The sequence below is a fragment of the Mesoplodon densirostris genome, chromosome 4 (assembly GCF_025265405.1).
Source record: "Mesoplodon densirostris isolate mMesDen1 chromosome 4, mMesDen1 primary haplotype, whole genome shotgun sequence".
In the NCBI taxonomy this organism is placed as follows: Eukaryota; Metazoa; Chordata; class Mammalia; order Artiodactyla; family Ziphiidae; genus Mesoplodon; species Mesoplodon densirostris.
In genome coordinates this window covers 12,372,537-12,393,482 of record NC_082664.1, presented here as the reverse complement: position 1 = coordinate 12,393,482, position 20,946 = coordinate 12,372,537, and the positions used below count along the sequence as shown (strand labels likewise).

The 20,946-nt window shown below is 43.0% G+C and overlaps 3 protein-coding genes and 1 pseudogene across 3 annotated transcripts; 1 reads left to right on the top strand and 3 right to left on the bottom strand.

The window, feature by feature from the left end:
- Positions 1-2,123: 2,123 nt before the first annotated feature.
- On the bottom strand, positions 2,124-4,743 carry MOAP1 (modulator of apoptosis 1). Its single transcript, XM_060097927.1, is given in 6 exon segments — positions 2,124-2,904; positions 2,906-3,426; positions 3,428-3,451; positions 3,668-3,874; positions 3,876-3,985; positions 3,988-4,743. Coding segments are annotated over 6 exon segments (1,068 nt in total). The 5' UTR covers positions 4,097-4,743; the 3' UTR covers positions 2,124-2,807.
- A 101-nt stretch (positions 4,744-4,844) lies between these two features.
- Positions 4,845-7,092, top strand: LYSET (lysosomal enzyme trafficking factor). The gene is made up of 2 exons (XM_060095701.1): positions 4,845-5,332; positions 5,780-7,092. Exons 1-2 carry the CDS (start codon positions 5,235-5,237, stop codon positions 6,189-6,191), a joined length of 510 nt encoding a protein of 169 aa, XP_059951684.1. The 5' UTR covers positions 4,845-5,234; the 3' UTR covers positions 6,192-7,092.
- A 2,950-nt stretch (positions 7,093-10,042) lies between these two features.
- On the bottom strand, positions 10,043-10,248 carry LOC132489042 (cytochrome c oxidase subunit 8A, mitochondrial-like; annotated as a pseudogene).
- A 7,529-nt stretch (positions 10,249-17,777) lies between these two features.
- On the bottom strand, positions 17,778-20,848 carry GON7 (GON7 subunit of KEOPS complex). Its single transcript, XM_060095702.1, has 2 exons — positions 20,591-20,848; positions 17,778-18,199 (listed from the first exon to the last, which is right to left on the bottom strand). Exons 1-2 carry the CDS (start codon positions 20,796-20,798, stop codon positions 18,105-18,107), a joined length of 303 nt encoding a protein of 100 aa, XP_059951685.1. The 5' UTR covers positions 20,799-20,848; the 3' UTR covers positions 17,778-18,104.
- Positions 20,849-20,946: the final 98 nt, after the last annotated feature.

The following is a 20,946-nucleotide window of genomic DNA, read 5'->3' as shown; positions in this document are numbered from 1 at the left end:
GGTTTTCGTTGCTGTGCGCAGGCTTTCTCTAGTTGCGGTGAGCAGGGGCTACTCTTTGTTTTTGTTTTTTTTTTGTTTGTTTGTTTGTTTTTTTTTTGCTGTACGCGGGCCTCTCACTGCTGTGGCCTCTCCCGTTACGGAGCACAGGCTCCGGACACACAGGCTCCGCGGCCATGGCTCGCGGGCCCAGCCGCTCCGCGGCATGTGGGATCTTCCGGGATCGGGGCACGAACCCTAGTCCCCTGCATCGGCAGGCGGACTCTCAACCACTGCGCCACCAGGGAAGCCCCAGGGGCTACTCTTTGCTGTGGTGCGCGGGCTTCTCATTGCAGTGGCTTCTCTTGTTGTGGAGCATGGGCTCTAGGCGTGCGAGCTTCAGTAGTTGTGGGTCGCAGGCTCTAGAGCGCAAGCTCAGTAGTTGTGGCGCACAGGCTTAGTTGCTCCGAGGCATGTGGGATCGTCCCAGACCAGGGTTTGAACCCGTGTCCCCTGCATTGGCAGGCGGATTCTTAACCACTGTGCCACCAGGGAAGCCTCGAGGTGCAACATTTACTAACACCCATGTGTGCACACATTCACAGTGTTTGTTTATCGGCAAAATGCAGCTAATAACACTTCTTACTACTAAGGTGGCAAATAAATGAGTATATGCATATAAACAATATCAGAATTACACCTTTGAATTTATCCATGTCATCTAGTATTTAGCTTCTCTTTCCTCACCTTTATCGAAGTGTAACTGACAAGTTAAAATTATACATTGGGCTTCCCTGGTGGCGCAGTGGTTGAGAGTCCGCCTGCCGATGCAGGGGACATCGGTTTGTGCCCCGGTCCGGGAAGATCCCACATGCTGCGGAGCAGCTGGGCCCGTGAGCCATGGCCGCTGAGCCTGCGCGTCCAGAGCCTGTGCTCCGCAACGGGAGAGGCCACAACAGTTAGAGGCCCGCGTAAAGCAAAAAAAAAAAAAAAATATATATATATATATATATACATTTAAGGGGTACAACATGATGGTTTGATGTGTAGTTAACCTTCCATAGTGTGAGAACTTATGGGAACTTATAAAGAATGAAACCATGGGCTTCCCTGGTGGTGCAGTGGTTGAGAGTCCGCCTGCCGATGCAGGGGACACGGGTTCGTGCCCTGGTCTGGGAAGATCCCACATGCTGCGGAGCGGCTGGGCCCGTGAGCCATGGCCGCTGAGACTGCGCGTCCGTAGCCTGTGCTCCACAATGGGAGAGGCCACAACAGTGAGAGGCCCGCATACCGAAAAAAAAAAAAAAAAAAAGAATGAAACCATGACATGTAGTCATAACAGAAACATTATACTATGCCTTCGAATCTAAACCAAAAACATATATCCCAGAATTGGTTCTTTGGGGGTATTTTTTATTAAAGACAAAGACTTTCAGTCTGATCTTTCAGCAATTTTCATTTTTTCTTCATGCTTTCATTCTTTTTTATTTTTTTTAGAGACCAAATCACTAACCCATGTCCACCCTCCCTGCTGCCTGGGGGTCTTACAGTTTCTCATACTCCGCGCTTCTTAGTGTCCAGTTTGCAGTAGTGATTAAGATGTAGTCCACACTAACGCATACTAAGAGTTCATTTATTAAATGTTGTTAACAATCTCCCCTGCTTCCCCTGGGAGGCTGGGTCCAGACACCCTTAGGATTGCTTCTCTTTCTTAGCAACGGAACGAACACTGGCCTTGCGGTAAGGCAGATGACAGAATTCTGAAACTAGCTGTTTTCTTATATTGCAGGATTTTTAAGAGGATTAAGTGAGGAAGTACATGGAACATTTAGTCCAGTCTGCCGTGCAGAGGTGAGCAATGTTCCTGTCTTTCTTTTCACCCTCCAGATTTCAACGCCCCGATGCCTTTGAACCTGCTACTTGCACTAATTTATACAGCCTCATTTCATTCTATTGTACTTCAGGAGAAGGTCCTGCCAGCACTCTCACTTAGAAAACTACTCCCTACCCACCTGGTCACCAGGAGGAAAGTGTCCAAGGGACTAAGACTGTGCAAGTTCAGTGGTTTTCAGATTCGTGCTTTTGGAACCCTTTGTTCAAGTGAAATCTCCCTTGGAAACTTGATACGAACAAACTAGGTAAAAAGGTCATTTTATTCACATTTCTTTATTTTATAAGTTCACATCTATAATTTTGTAACCTATTAAAATGACATTCAGAACTAGATGCTTTGAGACACACATCAGAAATCTGGGGTTAGAGGTAGCGGCTGCAAACTGACCAACTGCAGCATTTAACTCTGCCTCTTGTTTTGATGGCATAGAATCAATAAAATTCCGACTCACACAGAAAATAACCTCTTAACCCCTGCTCACGATCTTCATGATTAATGTAGGGCCGTACACAACCCAAAACTATCTATGACACATTATCACATCTGACAGCTACACTTGCACCTATTATCACACAAGCTGACATCCGGACGAGATCGGATCAGCATGTGCACCTGAGCCTTGGTGGTACTCTCAGAGTATCACATGTGCGTAGTGATGAGACTTTTTGTACAACTGTGTGTGATTAAAAAAAAAAAATTCACAGGGTGAATTTAAATATATAAATACCAGTGCAGTACTACATCCTTCTAGTCAATGACACATTTAGGAGACATTAAATGGGCACAGAAATGACAAAGGATTATACCGAGAACTGCACAAAAATGAGTTACTTGGCAACACAAGAGAGGGACTGGTTAATGTCTGTCACTGAGCATACAGACTGTTCTACCTTATGCTCTGCTCACTGCCAGAGAGCCCTTCCTGATTTCCCAAGAGTCAGGTGAAATGCCCCTCTAATCCTGCCTGGAGGAGGGCCTCCTCCTCCTCCTCAGCTGCCTCTTCATCCTTTACTAGTGTAACTGCAGTAAGCCAGGGCTGAGCCGTCCTCTGACAGAGCAAACTTCCTGCGCGGCGTGCTGTGGACTGCTCCAGCAATGACTTGCTCCAGGCGGGCCAGATTCACAACTTCTTGCTCAACTGCTCCTCTCTCTACCAGTTTCTGTAGTGAACGCTCCAGCCTTAGTACATACGCAGACAACTTTTTTTCATCCTTCTGGTAAGTGGTCAGATACTTGACCCGCAACACCCTAGGATTATCGGTAACCCCAAATACCTGCTCCAGAGCATGCAGGCATTCAGGGACTGTAATGAAAGGACTGTTTATCTTGAGGACGCGAATGATATCAGATGCCGGGCCTCTAAGGCTCTCTAGCAATCGCTTTCTTTTTTCGGCATCTGACACCTGCCATGTCTTCATCATTTGAGTGGCATGAAACAGCCAGGATTCAAACTCTTCTTCTTCTGGAGGATCACTGCCTGAGAATACTCTCAGCCTTTTGTATTCCAGGTGTTGCAGGGCAGGCTGAAGAGCCTCATCTAATGCCTGTGCCAACAATAGGGGCCCGCACTTCTGGGATCATGTCATCTAGTATTTAGCTTCTCTTTCCTCACCTTTATCGAAGTGTAACTGACAAGTTAAAATTATATACATTTAAGGGGTACAACATGACGGTTTGATGTGTATTTAACCTTCCATAGTGTGAGAACTTATGGGAACTTATAAAGAATGAAACCATGACATTTAGTCAAAACATGACATTTAGTCATAACAGAAACATTATACTATGCCTTCGGATCATGTCCTGGTCTAGGTCAAAAAGATCGTTTCCATACCCAAGAGCTCTGGTAAACTCACCCAATGTCACGCCCTCTCCCTCTAGGAATTCATGTAACCTGCTTAAAAATTCATTGTCTGGGTCAGGGGTCTTAAAGATCACTCTCCAGGTACCCCCGCTTCCGGGTATCTCTTTAGGGACCAGAGCATGACTCGTCTCCTCAGTTAAGTCCTATTAAGGCTGCATTCCTGTTCTCTTCCCTCCGGAACATCCTCCCGAGCAGTCGGTACTCGCTCAAGGGAGCTAAACCAGATCGCAGAGCCTCCTCAATTTCTGCCCTTTACAGGTCGGGGGGATGCCGGCAATCAACAGCGCTTTCCGCGGGTTTACATCCATCCCCCGACACCAGTCTTCTAAGAGCCTCAGCGTCATGATGCCCAAACAACACATGTAAATTCCTATTTGTCCCGGCCACTGATGCCACTGCAATTCACAGTATTCCTCCGCGGTAACCGAGTTAAGTCTCGTCAACGTCTGCAGTTCCGACGGGCAGTGAAGATGAAGTAGTCACGTCAGTTCAAGTTATAAATGAATAACCCGAGCCCGGAGAAGCCCCGCGCACCCGCGCCGGCGGCCGGCCGCACTGCGGCAAGCAGCCACCTTACCCTCTCCCGGCCTCGGGCGCCCCGCAGCAGACAGCGGGGTCCCACTTCCCCTCGCAGTTATCTAGTAGTCCTGTCTGGGTCCGTCGCCGGTGGCCGAGGCGCCAGGGCCTGCTTCCGACGCTTCCCGGGCGGCCAGGTCCGAGGAGCGGGAGAGCGGCTTCTCCTGCACTTGGATGGACACTCGAGAGGGATATCCGAACTGCGCAGAGGCGCGCCGGGGGATGGCTGATAGCCCGTTGCTCCGGTGCTCTCCGCGGCGAGGAACGACGGGGGAGATCAGAGCCGCGGGCGAAGCGCCAGGGAGAGGCTTTGAGGAGGGCTGAAGCGGCCAGGCCCACACTGCCGCCCACCTGAAGGGTAGCGCCACAACCGACGCCTCCGTAGCCTCCCCCGAGTCCCAGCAGAGCTGTTCCGGGCGCGCTCGGGGAGGCGGTGCCGCGGCGGAGGCTCCCTGACGTCACGAGGGGGCGGGCCTTTCGGGGGCGGGGCAAGCGCGCTTCCGGCCCGAGCCGGAAGCCCCGACTGTGGCAGCATCCGGGACGGCGGGCGGGAGGGCCAACCGGGACAGGAGGTGAGATCCGGGACCTGCCCAGCTCTGCAGGCTGCCTGTGGCCGCTGCCGGACACTGGGCTCCCGGCGCGGCAAGGCGGAGAGGCCCGGGTCTGGCGCCGCCCGCGCAGCCCTGTCGCGGCGGCGGGCGCTGCAGCACGACAGGGGGCGGGGCCGGCTGCAGGGGAGGCCAGGGTGGCTGGAGAGCCTCCCGGCTGGGCCGAGTGACACAGGCTGGGGTTCCGGCAGCGGCGACAGGGGCCGGGCCGCCGCGTGACCGGCTGCAGTCACGCTGTGCTTAATCACAATAAGCTTTTGCTCCAGGCTGGCCGTGTTCACCATTCTCCCAGCCGGTGACCCCGGGGATTTCTTTTATGGTGGCTTTCTCTGAAATGCCAAAGCCACCCGATTATTCAGAGCTGAGTGACTCTTTAACGCTTGCCGTGGGAACAGGAAGATTTTCGGGACCACTGTAAGTGTTTAAGAGTTGCTGTCTTAACTTGGGGGCTCCGACATTGGTTTGACTTGTAGAACCAAGTTTTCATGTCTGAAGCAATACTGTTAATTCAGAAAGTATTTGAAGTATAGAAGTGAAATGTTCCCTAGGAAACTAGTTTAATTACAATTTAAGGGAACGTGTGCTGAACCTGTTTAAGCCAGATTTAGTGATTTATTTATCTGTGGGATTCAGTAAAAAGCACATATAATATATACTGAAACTTCCGCATAACTATTACATAAAACAACCTGTAAGATGTTTATATTTCTTAATAGATGTAAATTTAATTTAGTTATTTTAAACCTCAAATGTGTTAGGGAGTATTTTAGAGCTCATTGGACAAAAAGTAAGTACATTTGGAATAGTTGACATGACAGCATTACTAGACCCTCACTGTGTTATTGTTGTTTTAACTCAAAGGCACAGAGCATGGAGAATGATGAACTTCCGTCAGCGTATGGGATGGATTGGAGTGGGATTGTATCTGTTAGCAAGTGCAGCAGCATTTTACTATGTTTTTGAAATCAACGAGACTTACAATAGGCTGGCCTTGGAACACATTCAACAGCACCCAGAGGAGCCCCTTGAAGGAACCACATGGACACACTCCTTGAAAGCTCGGTTACTCTCCCTGCCTTTTTGGTTTTGGACAGTTATTTTTCTGATACCTTACTTGCAGATGTTTTTGTTCCTTTATTCTTGTACAAGAGCTGACCCCAAAACGATGGGCTACTGTATTATTCCCATATGCTTGGCAGTTATATGCAATCGCCACCAGGCATTTGTCAAGGCTTCTAATCAGATCAGCAGACTACAACTGATTGACACATAAAATCAGTCACTATTTTTTCCTTACAAGTACAAAACTGCCAGTATTGTATGAAGCCTGATCACAAGACTGCAGTTTCTTCACAGATCTCAGGAAGCTGTGGTGGGGCAGAGGCTTTTTAAAGAATGTGACTAGGGGACTATCTTTATCTGAATATTGAATTTTTAGGTAAAGCCTGTGATACAGTACTACAAAATCATGTTGATGACTTCAGATTTGGGAAGTAAAATTTTATCTGTTATTTGCATTCTTTAGAAACTTGAATAAGTACCTGGATTCATATTTTTATTCTACTGTGCAACATAGTGATGATTCAGAAATTTTTCCTTTGGGGAAAAAATGAACATTTCCATTGTGTTTAATGTAAAAAGTTCCAAACATGGTCATAAAATTTAAATTTTATACAGTTACTTGGCTTGCTTTAAAATTCTTCAGACTAAAACACCAATTCATCCTGTTGTAGCTAAGCCAACTATTTATGCTTGTTTGCTATCAGCTTGTGAGAAATTGGTATAAAATTATTGAGGTGATGGCTGGCTTGAGAAGCAAAATGTGTTCTTCGTTTTGGTAATGCTACTGGCATTAATTAGCTAGAATTATTCATGCAACTTTTTTTTTTAAACTACTTGGGAAGAGACTAAGTGTGTGAAAGTTGAGAAATCTAACACATAGAAGATAAAAACAAGGTGTTCAGCGAAAATACTTAAGCCAGTCCCTGTCAGATGTGTGACATCTAAAAGACGCTCTCAAGTCATCGTCCTGGTTTTCTTTTCTGCCTAAGGTCCGGTCTTCAGACGTGAGGTTCATTGCATGAAGATGGGATCCCTGTACTGCCTCCTTTGCATCTGTACTTACTACCTCATGTCTGGTAACAATACAAGTAACTAAAACATGGAAAATTAGATATTAGGATTATTTTTCTTCTTTTCTGGGTGAGATCAAGATATATTTTTATACAGTTATGTCATCAATACCAGGGAAATGTTTACACTGACCGATTTGAATAAGAATCGTAACATTTTTGGGTGCTTACTCCGTTGGGCCCTGTCCTAAGAGCTTTACATGAATTAACTCATTTAGTCCTCCCAACAACCCTATGAGATAACAGCTATTATTATCCAGATTTTACACATGAGGACCGTGAGGTGGAGAAGTTAAGTAACTTGCCAAAGGTTACACAGCCAAGAAGCAGAGCCAGAGTTCTAACCTGGAATCTGATGCCTTTATTCCTAATCACTGAACTGTAGTGCTTCTCACAAATGACAAATGTTTCAGCACTGGGTACTGTCTGCCTAACCATGCTAAAGATTGGAAAAGAACTGAGAAAGGTTTTTCTCAATTTGTGTGAGCTACTGAAACTCTAAAAGTTTTCAAGCAACCTCAACCTTTACCTTATATCAGGTTTGACCAGAATGGAAGGCTGAGCATTCTGTAGCAAGCTTTTACTTGAAAGATAAAGCAGGTACTCTTGTAACTCAAAAGCAGCGCGATCAGATTCTTCTGTTCTTCTCCAATTAATCTCATTTCTCTCCTTTACTACTTCCAAAGGTCTAGTTACTGAAATGATGTATTTTTTGCTACAATACACTGAATCTTCAAATTAAGTAGCAGTTTGAAATATATGTTTCTGCAAGGGTCAGATAACCAAATCACTTCTATCTTTTGAATACTTACTAAAAGTATGCATGCTGCAGGCAGTTTCCTGAATGATACACATTCATGCTGCACAGGAGTCCTATGAGGCAGGTATGTATTGGTACTAGTACCATTTTACAGAAGAGGAAAATGAGGAAACCTGAAGCACATACCAATTAATAACTTGCTCATGGTCACACAGCAAGTGGAAGGGCTAGGATTTGAACCCAGGATATCTGGTTTCAGATCTCCAGCTCTATCATTCCACTATACTGCTTGTCAAAAAAAAGATTAAGGAAAGTCATTGAGCAGTTTCTTGTTTTGTCTTGAGGCAGTGATAGTTTGGAAATGATTTAAGGAAATTATTTCCATTATTTTTTGTTTTACAAATGCTTGATGTAATGCAGGGTTTGTGAGTTTGCTATTTGTCTTGTAAGGTAGTAATTCCTTTTTATTGAAGTAGACGTTCTTACACTTAAGATTCTAGTATTTTGGGATTTGGTGAGCAAATGCTCAGTCCATCTCTTTCTTTCAAGATATTGCCTTGATAGGAGAAATATTAAAATAATTAGAGTAGGAGTAATGTAGAATTTCCAAATGCAATCACAAAGGTTTAGACTGCAGGGTTAATCTGTTTTTTGATTATTTAGGAATTAATTATCCAAGTTTTAGATTATTCCTATTTTGTCAATGGCTATTTAATAGTTCAAAGCACTCCTTTGGTAAAGAGAGAAAGGTGAAATTAGTCCTTAGCTCTATTAGATTGAGGTGGAGGTTGAAACCAATGGATAGGAGACCTGTGTATTGTAACAGATCACTTATTTCATAGTCACATCACAATACAAAAAGCTGTGAATACAGGATTAGATAATGAGATAAATGGCAAATGTAGAAGGTGCTTCAGGGATTTTAGGGAAGGGACGCATCCTAGGATCTATAGCTACTCAGTGATATTTGCTTCCAGATTGAGAAAAACAGTTACAGCTCCTAGTGGGTTTTTTTTTTTTTTAATATTTATTTATTTTATTTGGCTGCGTCGGGTCTTAGTTGCTGCATGCAGGCTCTTTGTTGTGGCACTGGGCTTCTAATTGTGGTACGTGGGCTCTAGAGCGAGCGGGCTTAGTTGCCCTGCAGCATATGGGATCTTAGTTCCCCAACCAGGGATCGAACATGTGCCCCCTGCAGTGGTGGGGCGCAGAGTCCTAACCACTGGACTGCCAGGGAATTCCCAAATTTTCTGGTTTTAAAGAGGCTACCAGCTTCAAAGTAAAAAATGTGATTCCCCAAGTTTAGAATTTGATTCTACTTCAAACAAAGCTTTTATAATTAACAAGCTTTTCTTTGCAGAAGTGGAATCATCAGATAAAGTGCTACGAGAGTAACAGCACCCATAAAATAATCAAACCTGTATGGTTGTTCACCATGGGTAGTGTTAAAGTCTATGTTAAGATTATCTGGTGTTGATTTCCTTCTTGATGGATTTAATGTTCTCAATCTCCAAATCACTGGCAGAAAAGCTTACCGCAGTACCACATGACTCATTTTTGCATCAAGTATGTGCCATCACTTTATAAATTCCCCAATATGTTGATAAAGTTCCATATAACTCTGGACCATGGTTGGGAATCATTATGCATTGGTATTTTTGTTTTGGTCTAAGGCAGTGAGTGGGTCTTGAACTGTGGCTGAATGTTAGAATCACTCAAGGAAATAAAAAACAAAGCAAAACTCCTCATAAACAATGCCAGGGTCCTTCCCAACTATCAATCCCTGGGGGGAGGGGCCAAGGCAATCCTGTCTTAGGAGGTCTTCAAGCAAGTCTATTAGGTTGAGAGTTACTGGGCCAGGGGTTTTCACGCACCATAAAGCTTCATCTGTTACTCGTGAGAACTGTGTTTGTCTTTGGAACAGTGTCAACAATTATTTCATGGTAGGCTTACCCCAGCTGTCTGAATTGTGCAAATCTTTAAAAAGGTGTCTATATATTTTCTCTTCTTTTTTTCCAAGGTTTAAATAGACTTTATTGTTAAATAGACTTATAAACTAACATATGTGGTCCCAGGATATCAAGCATGGAGAAAGAGAGGTCATGAAGGTCAGCTGCAGAAGGTCACTAACTGAAGACCATGATCTAGGGGAGGCCAGCCAGGAATGCAGTAGACATGATCAGGACAGGCTGGGGGTGGTCATGTCACAGATAAGGGAAAGGACAGCCCTCTTTACTCCTGCTTCTTGTAGTTCTCCAGGTGTGACAAGACCCTGCCCCAGGCAGGAGGAAACAGGAAGCAGGAGGTGAGCCCAGTGGCAACATCCATGGTCCTGAGCTGCTCCCATGGTGGCTTGGAATGCATCTGGGCATGCAGCACCGGGAGCTGCAGGCCGGGCCTGTCAGGCCCCTCAGCAGCAGTGGCGGCAGAGTAGACATGACCATACCAGGTAGACTGCAGACAGCTGCCAGCCAGAGCCCAAGGTCGGGAATGAGATGTCTATATTTTGTGATTCTGATTCTTATCGTCCAGTTTATCCTCAATACACTTCTGTCAGGCTTTTGCCTCCCACTCTACCAAAGCTGCTCTCTTGTCAAGAGGTTGCCAGTCATTTACATGTAACAACCCAATGGTCAAGTCTCAGTCCTCAAATTACTTTTTTTTTTTTGGCTGTGTCGTGCCTTGTGGGATCTTGGTTCCCTGACCAGGGATTGAACCTGGGCTCTTGGCAGTGAAAGCATGGAGTCCTAACTACTGGACTGCCAGGGAATTTCCCCTCAAATTATTTTTTTTAATGGATTAAAAAAACATTTATGTATGTATGTAGGTTGCGCCAGGTCTTAGTTGCGGCAGGCGGACTCTTAGTTGCAGCATGCATGTGGGATCTAGATCCCCCACCAGGGATCGAACCCAGGCCCCCTTCATTGGGAGCACAGAGTCTTACCACTGGACCAACAGAGAAGTCCCTCTAATTACTTTTTGACACACTCCCTTGTCCTTGGGCTATTTTCTTCGGTTGGCTTCTGGATCAGTACTGTCCAATAGAATTTTAGTGATGTTGGAAATGTTCTGTATCTGTGCTGTCCCTATGAATAGCCAGGAGCCACATGAAATGAGCCCTTGAGATGTGGCCAGTGCGGCTGAGGAACTGAATTTTAAATTTTAATTAAACAGTCACATGTGGCTAGTAGCTACCATGTATTAGTCCAATTCTAGATACTTTTCTGATTTGCTTCCTTCCTCACCAGCTTCTCCTGTCCCCTTTGCTGTTTCCTCTTTGAGGATCTGCCCAATCTCCAAGTGTTGGCATTTATGCCCCAGTTCTCTTTTCTACACTTAATCCCTTGTCATCGCATCCAGGCTCATGGCTTTAAAACCCAGATTTCTATCACTTCCTTGATCTCTCTCTTGAGCTCCAGACTTGAATATCTAACTGCCTACTTGATATTTACTAAGATATCTTACCAGGCACCTGAAACTTAACCTGTCTATAAAGATAAGATGCTGGTCTCTCCACCCACCAAAATCTGCTCAAGTCCCCTAAAAGTCTACTATGAAACAAGAGGCGAGGGGTCATTTTAAAAGTTATTCCTCTCAAAAATCCTTCTATAGCTCCCCTTTCTCAGAATAAAAGCCAAAGCCCTTAACATGGCACACAAAGTTCTAAGTAAGTGGCCCTCAACTTCGACTTCATTTTCTACGATCCCCTCCACCCCTTGCTCCACTCCAGCCACACATGCCAGAAAAACATGTTTCAGGGCCTCTGGGCTCAGTGTACCTTCTGCCTGGATGCTCAGCCCTGACCGGCTCCATCATCTTCTTCAGACCCTTGCTCAACTGTCAGCTTAGTGAGGCTGCCTCTGACCACACTATTTAAAATTAAGCATCTGCCTCCCCCGTTTTTCTCCAGAGCACTTACTGTCATATGACATGTTATACATTTTGTCAGGATCTAAACTTCATGAGGGCAGGGATTTTGTCTGTTTATGCCATGTGCCCCATGCCCAGAACAGTGCCTGCCACATCGTAGGTGCTCAGTAATTATTTACTACATGAGTGATTTTTATTGCCACTCAACAACTCTCTCACGAGGCTGCAAAACAATCTAGAGAGAATAAAGTTCCTAAGTGCATAGCATAATTTGTCATGTGTTCTCGGTAAGTTTGGTTACTAAGCTCTTTCCAGTTTCAGCATGTAGGGATATATTCTTTTCAAGGCCAAGATTTAAAATGAGTCTCTCAATTTATTTTTTCCAACAGTTCTTGTGATGTTGGCTGTCTTGGGATTTTCCTTATTCATGCGAAAAAAACATAGACCGCAGTCACAAACAAGGTTTTAAGTGGTGGTTAGTCTTGAGAAATTCTTAAGTTACAATCATGAAAACAATGGTTTCCTAAACCACCAAACATACACAGCAAGTATCATGAGGACATCTTAGAGCTACAGCACACACTTTCAGTACTCTGGTATCAAGGGGCAATACCTTGGCCCTATAAAGCACTCATTTAAACTAGTAATGTGCTTCCAGAAGTTACTTCTATACCCAGCAGAATTTCTGGCGTAAGAGTAAATTTCTATTTAAAACTGTACCCTAGTTGCCTTGTTGCTGCCCCAAAGTGAGCTGCTACTTTTTAAAAGATTTAAATAGAGGCTTACTGTCTAGCATTCACTGTTTCCTGGACCATGTCTTTATTTTATTTTATTTTTTAAATTATTTTTTTGGCTGCGTTTTGGTCTTCGCTGTTGCGCGCGGGCTTTCTCTAGTGGCAAGCAGGCCACTCTTCGCTGCGGTGCGCAGGCTTCTCATTGCAGTGGCTTCTCCTGCTGCAGGCAAGGGCTCTAGGTGGGTGGGCTTCAGTAGTTGTGGCACGTGGGCTTCAGTAGTTGTGGCTCACAGGCTCTAGAGCGCAGGCTCAGTAGCTGTGGCGCACGGGCTTAGTTGCTCCGCGACATGTGGGATCTTCCCGGACCAGGGCTTCAAACCCACATCCCCTACATTGGCAGGTGGATTCTTAACCACTGTGCCACCTGGAAGTCTGGACCATGTCTTTAAATAGAGCAACTCTGATCCCAAAGGTTACCTGAGAACTGGAATAGTTACAATAACATTGGGAAATTCTTTTTATACTTTGAGAATACTGCAGTGACTAGAAGGTTAAGGCTGGGCCCATCAGTTTTAGAAATACCTCCTCCCTTTCATTAATGGTACCCTATTCTCATATTTAGCCCAGCTCTGGTAAACCTCTTTAGAAGTTGCATACTCCCTCTGCTGACAAAGTAGTGTCAGATGGGAAATGTGGACATTTTGTTTTGTTTAAGTCTGGATTTGTTAATTTTTGCCCTGAATTACATACATGACAATGTTTTAAACTACTGAGCCTGCGCGTCTGGAGCCTGTGCTCTGCAGCAGGAGAGGCCATGACAGTGAGAGGCCCGCGCACCGCAATGAAGAGTGGCCCCCGTTTGCCACAACTAGAGAAAGCCCTCGCACAGAAACGAAGACCCAACACAGCCAAAAATAAATAAATAAATAAATAAATAAATTTTAAAAAAGTAACTGTTCAAAAAAATAAATAAAATAAACTGTTAATATGGCTGATCTGCCCTTATTTAAAAAGCATGACTTTTTTGTTTTTCTGTTTGTGTAGAAAAATATGTAACATATGCTTTTATAAAAAAGCAAAGAGAGGGCTTCCCTGGTGGCGCAGTGGTTGAGAGTCTGTCTGCCAATGCAGGGGACATGGGTTCGTGCCCTGGTCCGGGAAGATCCCACATGCCGCTGAGCAACTAAGCCCATGCGCCACAACTACTGAGCCTGTGCTCCAGAGCCCGCGAGCCACAACTACTGAGCCCACATGCCACAACTACTGAACCCCGCGTGCCTAGAGCCCGTGCTCTGCAACAAGAGGAGCCACCACAGTGAGAACCCGACGCACCACAACCAAGAGCAGTTGCTCACAGCAACTAGAGAAAGCCCATGCAAAGCAACGAAGACCCAATGCAGCCAAAAATAAAATAAATTAAAAAAAAAAAAAAAGCAAAGAGAACAAGGCATACAATGAAAAGTCTCGCTCTCACTCCTAACCCCAACTTCTTCTTCCAGGTGCACTTTGACTATCCTTTCAGAGACACTATATGCATATCTAGCCAATATTCTCCACTAGAAGCATTCTGCACTCTGTTCTACATCTTGCTAGTTTTCATTTAACATCATATACTGCATATTGACCTTAACAACACATAGAGCTATACCTTGGTCTTTTTTTAATGGCTGCACAGAATTATTGTACTAATGTGCTTCTTTTTAATTTAATTAACTAGGGTCTTCTGCTGATGAACATTTAGGTTGTTTACAATCATTTGTTACCAAGAATAATGCTACAATTAATAGTTTTATATATTTATCTGTGCATATGTGTGCTATTAACCATAGGATAAATTTCTATTAGTGAAACTGTTGGGTCAAAGAGCACACACATTTAACTTTTTTTTTTTTTTTTTTGCAGTACGCGGGCCTCTCACTGCTGTGGCCTCTCCCGTTGCGGAGCACAGGCCCCGGGCTCACGGGCCCAGCCGCTCCGTGGCATGTGGGATCTTCCCGGACCGGGGCACGAACCTGTGTCCCCTGCATCGGCAGGCGGACTCTCAACCACTGCGCCACCACGGAAGCCCCGCACATTTAACATTTTGACAGAATCGTCAACTTGACTTTTGAAGAGCTTATACCAGTTTACACTCTTACCACCAATATATTATGGACTTCACACCCTTTCCAGCTCAATATTGCATCAAAACTTTTGCCCTTTCAGTCTGAGAAGTAAGAAAACAGTACTGCATTGTGGTTTTACTTTTCATTTCTTTGAAGTGAAATTTTCTGTTGTCTTTCTGACTGGTACATGTGACAGCTATAAAAGGAATTTTAGTTCTTAGTCATTTCTGTTGAAAATACTAAATACTTTTTCCCGCTTTGTCTTTTAACCTCATTTACAGAATGTTCAGAAATTTTCCTTATTATATAATTGCATTTACTAATCTTTTCTATCATGGTGTCTGGATTTCTAAAAATCTTCCTTAGGTAACCTTCCTCACTCTGAGACTATAAAAACTCTTAGTCCATTTTCTTTTAGTACTTTTACAGGTTTTTTTTTTTTAAATACTAAACATCTTGAATCTACCTGAAATTTATTATGCCCTAGGCAGTGAGAAAAGAACCAACTTCATCACAAAAACTAACCAATTTGTTTCTCATCTGTTAAAACCGAAAGTGTTATTTTACAAATATTCTCCAATTTCTATAATAATTTTACACTCTAATCTTACTATATACTTAAATGTGCAAGATGACATCACAAGACGATTGTAGTATGATTAATTTCCCCAACATGTTAAAGCCTAGGTTTTTAAGATGTCTTATGTATGCATCTTACTGCAATATGTTAGATAAGAAATGATATTTTATGTTTGTAGATTGAACAGTTCTACCGAGAAATAGGTGTATCTTTAATAGGCTAAATAGGATCTAGGGAAAAGTACTACATAATAAACTGAGGGCCACAGATGTCTCTGATTTTTCCATCTGGAAGAAAACAAACTTTATTTCCTTAAAAATACAAGCCTTCTCATTAAAAGTTTAAAAAAAATATTGCGGGACTTCCCTGGTGGCGCAGTGGTTAAGAATCCGCCTGCCAATGGAGGGGACACGGGTTCGAGCCCTGATCTGGGAGGATCCCACATACCGCGGAGCAACTAAGCTCGTGCGCCACAACTACTGAAGCCCGCGTGCCACAACTACTGAAGTCTGCGCGTCTAGAGCCTGTGCTCCACAACAAAGAGAAGCCACCGCAATGAGAAGCCCGCGCACCGCAACGAATTGTAGCCCCCACTCACCACAACTAGAGAATGCCCGCGCACAGCAACGAAGACCCAACGCTGCCAAAAAATAAATAAATTTATAAAAAAAAAATTTGAGCAGCTTGAAGAAATAATTCTAATAAAGTACATTTTATGAGGGGGTAAGTACAGGGGGCCAGGTTCCACAGAAACATATAATATGGGGCCCTAACATTGTCTTAGAAGCTGAGAAAGTTCTGCTGAAGGAAATGTTTAAATGTTCAAACTTCCTATCTAATATTACAGACAAGCAACAGCAACCTATTATAAAAGAGTAAAAGTTCTTGTCCTTGGCCACAGAACTCTATTAAAATAAGTATTTAATGCGACACAAAAGCACTTACATATATACATATTTGCATATGTCCATATATTTCATATTTAGAACTCCATATGTTTCATATTTTAAAAGATTATCGAAGGGCTTCCCTGGTGGCGCAGTGGTTGAGAGTCCGCCTGCCGATGCAGGGGACACGGATTCGTGCCCCGGTCCGGGAGGATCCCACATGCCGCGGAGCCTGTGTGTCTGGAGCCCGTGCTCCGCAACGGGAGAGGCCACAACAGTGAGAGGCCCGCGTACCGCGCCAAAAAAAAAAAAAAAAAAAAAAAAAAAAAAATTATCTAAGTCTAGCATCAAGCTTATTTTTAGGTAGGATTGTGGGGTTGACTTTCTTGTATAACAGTAAAGTTGGAGATGTTTCAGAGAATAACTGTATCCTATATGCCTGTGGCCAACGTTTTACCTCTGGTTTTCAGATTAGAAAACCAGTCAAGGCATTTCTTTTCTACTGGTCCTTCAAGCTGGTCCCTCAAACCTTCAAAATCTTTTTTGTCATGCATGTGGCTCACTTAGGAAGACAGTATTAGAATCAGAAAAAGATCGATCAGACCTATAACCCAGACCTCCAAACACTAGACCACAAGCAAAAATATGGTGACATTTCTTCTTCATAAACAAACTTACTAAACACAGAAGGAGACAAAATGTTCAGGAGCAAAGCTCAGCTACTGCTTTAAAAATATGAACTATTCTAATTATACAGGTTAAGTTTTTTTAAGGATTGTATAAAGATAAAAGATTATTACAAATCAGTAACTGAGCTAAAGTCCCAATATTAGAGACATTATCACAAACTAAACAAGGTAATTTCTCACCATTTATAAAACTTTTTCTAGTTGGTATTGTTTTAATTACATAAGGGTACTTAGTGGAAGGCTGATGTTCCAAGTAAAACAATACTTCAAAGATATGAAAAGGTGTGTAAATTCAGTTTCCTTAATAGCATGTACTTTGTAAGCTATAGGTTTCAGAATGTGTAACTGGGAAAATGCTACGGGAATCTTTCAAAGGCTATGTGTATAACCCAAGCTCTGCCAATAAGCTCTGTAACTCAGGGCAAATACCTAACATTTGATTCACCTCTGAAATAAATCATATAATCTGTAAGGTTACTTCCAACTCTAAAATTCTATGACAATTTGTGTTTCAGTAGGTAAATGCTACTTGATTTCTCTGCAGTTTAGCTATCTAAATGAATCAGGAAACACGCAGAGTAAATGAAAAATGCCTTAGTCCCTCCGACAAGCAGAAAAGGAATACATACACACACACATATATTTTAGGAATATATACATATGTATATTTAAAGGATCTGATAGTCCTTTGCTAAGCAAAATCAAAGTTTGACTACAGGATGACACAAAATATCTTTTTATATTCAACACAGGTTGCTTACCTAAAGACTTATATTTGTGTTAACATAAATCACAGCCTAAAAGCACACCCCATTTAACTCTCTTAAGGTATAGGTTAAACATATATCCATTGAGTGGTATCGTCTCCAGAAGTCTGTGTACTGGGTGAGTGTGGATTCAAGGTTTCCTTGGGTCTCTCTCAAGGGCTCTCCTTTCTCTTCAGTATTTCTCTCTATTCCCATTTTCCTTCTATTTATACAGAACTGCCATTCTTAAATTTAATACCCAATTTTCACCACTTGTTCATGTCAGTTCCTTGAACTGTAATTGTCCATGAGCCTTGACATGTACTTTTTATAACAGAAGCAGAAGCTAAAAGATGTAGACATCACACAATTTAATCCAGAGGGTATTTAAAAAGTATAAAGAAAAATTCAGTTGCCAACATAGTGGATTTTATACATTATTAAATGTCTATTTTATCTCCATGGTCTGAAACTTACTTCTCACTCAAGAAAAAAGATTCCTTTCTAAACATTTATTCTATCTTTCTTTGATGGAAACAGCAGAAAAGTTTCTTCTTTGACAAAATTGTCCCAGGGGAACAAAACAAATGCTCTTTCCAAACTAGAGCACAAGTCTTCCTTAAATGTCAGTGTGTGATAAATAAGATATCATAGCAGTCTTTTAAATTTCATAAAAACTACAGTTAAGTTGGTGTTTTTGGCCGTTTTGCAGATGGTCCATCTGAGTTAGTTCTGTTATCAACGTTATTTTCATCTTCTGCATCATCTTCATCATCACCTTTTAAAATAAATATTTGTTGTATGACAATATGTTCGTTGGTTGAAAGAAATATACATAGCTAAAGCAGTTGATAATGAGACCATTTCACTTTAGGGATTAATAGAACAATGGATATATCAAATTAGACATATGTACAGTTAAAAAGACTTTGGGAATTTTGGTGTTTAAAACCTTTCTTTTCTATCAGTTTTTTTGGAGATATGATTCATATACCATAAAATTCACTTTCAAAGTGTACAGTTTATTGATTTAGATATTCACTAGGTTGTGCAACCATCATCACTAATTCCAGAACACTTTTCATCTTCCCAGAAAGAAATCTCATACAAATTAGCAGTCACTTCCCATTCCCCTCAGCCCTTGGCAGCCACTAATCTACTTTCCTATCTCTTAGATTTGTCTATTCTGGACACTTCATATAAATGAATCGTAAAACATGTGGCCTTTTGTGTCTGCCTTCTTTCACTTATCATGTTTTCAGAGTTCATTCATGTTGTACAGCATTTATCAGTACTTCATTCCTTTTTGTTGCTGAATAATATTCCATTGTATGGATATATATTTTGTTTATCTACTCATAAGATGATGGACATCTGTGTTGTTTCCACTTTTTAGCTATTATGAATAATGCAGCTATGAACATCTGTGCGTTTGTTTTTAATGGGAACATGTTTCCAGTTCTCTCGGGAGAACGAGGAGTGGAACTAGGAATCCCTAGGAGTAGAATTGCTGGGTCGTACGACAAATTTATGTTTAACTTTTTGAGGAACTGACAAAGTGCTTTCCAAAGAAGGTACACCATTTCGCATTTCCACCAGCAATGTATGAGGGCTCCAATTTCTTCACATCCTAGCCAAGACTTGTTATTGTTCTTTCTGATTACAGCCTTCCTAGTGGGCATGACATGGTATGTCACTGTGGCTTTGATTTGCCTTTCCCTGAAAGTCAATGATGTTGAGCATCTTTTCACGTGCTTTCTGGCCATTTGTATATCTTATCTGGAGCACTGTCTATTCAAGTCTTCTGCACATTTGGTAACTGGATTCTTTTTTTTTTTTGTCATTATGATGATTTTTTTCAATTGAAGTATAATTGACCCACAACACTGTTAGCTCCAGGTGCACAACACAGTGCCTCAATATTTCTGTACATTACAAAATGATGACCACTATTTGTCTTTCTAGTGTTGCATTCTATCACTTTTCTTTCATAATTGTTACATTTAAAAAATTTTGTATTTATTAACATATGATTCATATAAGATAAAATTTGTCATTTTAATCTCTACAGCTTTTAACAAAGGAAATTCAAACCGAAGCTTTATGGGGACCTCATTAAATATACAAAAGCATGTCTTCCTGCATGAAGATATTACAGACCCACTATTAGTAGAACAGACGGCAGTTACTTTTCCAGTAAGTAATAATATATATATATATATTTTAATGGCTCTACCTATACCTGTCCTTATTCCAATGATAATATTTTCAACGGATTAGAGAGGAAGTTTTGGAGCCAAGAACCAGGACTTCTCTCTCATGGAAACAATCTATTATCTGAAGTTCGTGTAATATTCTGAATTGGTTCCTTCACATTATCTAGCAATCAAGATGTAAACAAGATGGAAAGGAAAGGAAAGTACAGTACAGTTTAAGCTCCTCTTCAGAGGAATTAAGTCCTGATTCTAATATTTAGTTCTTAGGTTCTTCAGCTCAGGGTAGTCAAGACAATTCTTTAAAAAAAAACGAATACACTTAAATTTCCCGTTTCTACTTTCAAACTGCACCTACAAAACTGGGAAAGGAAAGGAGTCCCTGAGAGTTACAACTTGTTCATCTGAAATCTGCTGCAATCTTCGGAACCTGCTCCTATTCTGTGACAGATGGCAGTCTTCCAAACTTGTCTGTAATTTTACACCGGGGAAAATTCCTTTCCATCCAACACCCAGCTTAGAATTCACGCCCTCTCTGAAGTCTTCTTGGGTTCTCCAGGTTTGCAATAGCTACAGAGGAGCCTAGGGTCATCCTTCTACTCTTTAATAAGAGTGTTTCTCTAACCCCTCAGCGGTCAGAGTCCCACAAGGACAGGAACTGAGGTTTATTCTTTCTCCAGAGCTCAGCCCAATGACTGGCATAGAGCGGTAGCCGTTCAGCACGTTTTTGTGTGTGTGTATGATATAAATGCAAAGACAGTCGTGAAAAGCAGCCCTGGTAAATGAGCCCAGGTACAGCCCAGATCTGGCGGAAGGTGCTAACAAGTTTTAGTTGGAGTTCTTCCCCCCAGGCTCACTTTCTCCAAGTTTGCCACTCCACGCGGGCTCCCTGAGCAGACTTTCCCCGGGCGCCCCTGCCCACCCATCTGTCGCTCCAGCACCATCTCAGAACTTACCGTCCAACGCGTCGTCTGGAGCCGCCGCCACCTGGTCCTGTGCTTCCCGCTGTACCGGGGAGCCGAGGAGGTTGGTCACCAGCTCCCTCATCTTAGCCACGCCCGACAACAAGCCCTGGAAAGGGTCGGCGACGCCCGGCGCCTCACAGGGAACCCGTAGCTGCTGTCGCTGCCCTTCCTGCCCGACGTACTCAGCCAACAACTCCATGGACACCGCCGAACTTCCAGAGCGCGCTGCAGTGACGCGCCACCCGGAAGCGGAAGTCAACTAGCCGCCGGCGCAGGCGGGAGAAGGGAGAGGAGTAACTTCCGTTTGTCGGAAGTCGCTCCTCCCCCTTCCTTCGCTACCCTTCTCT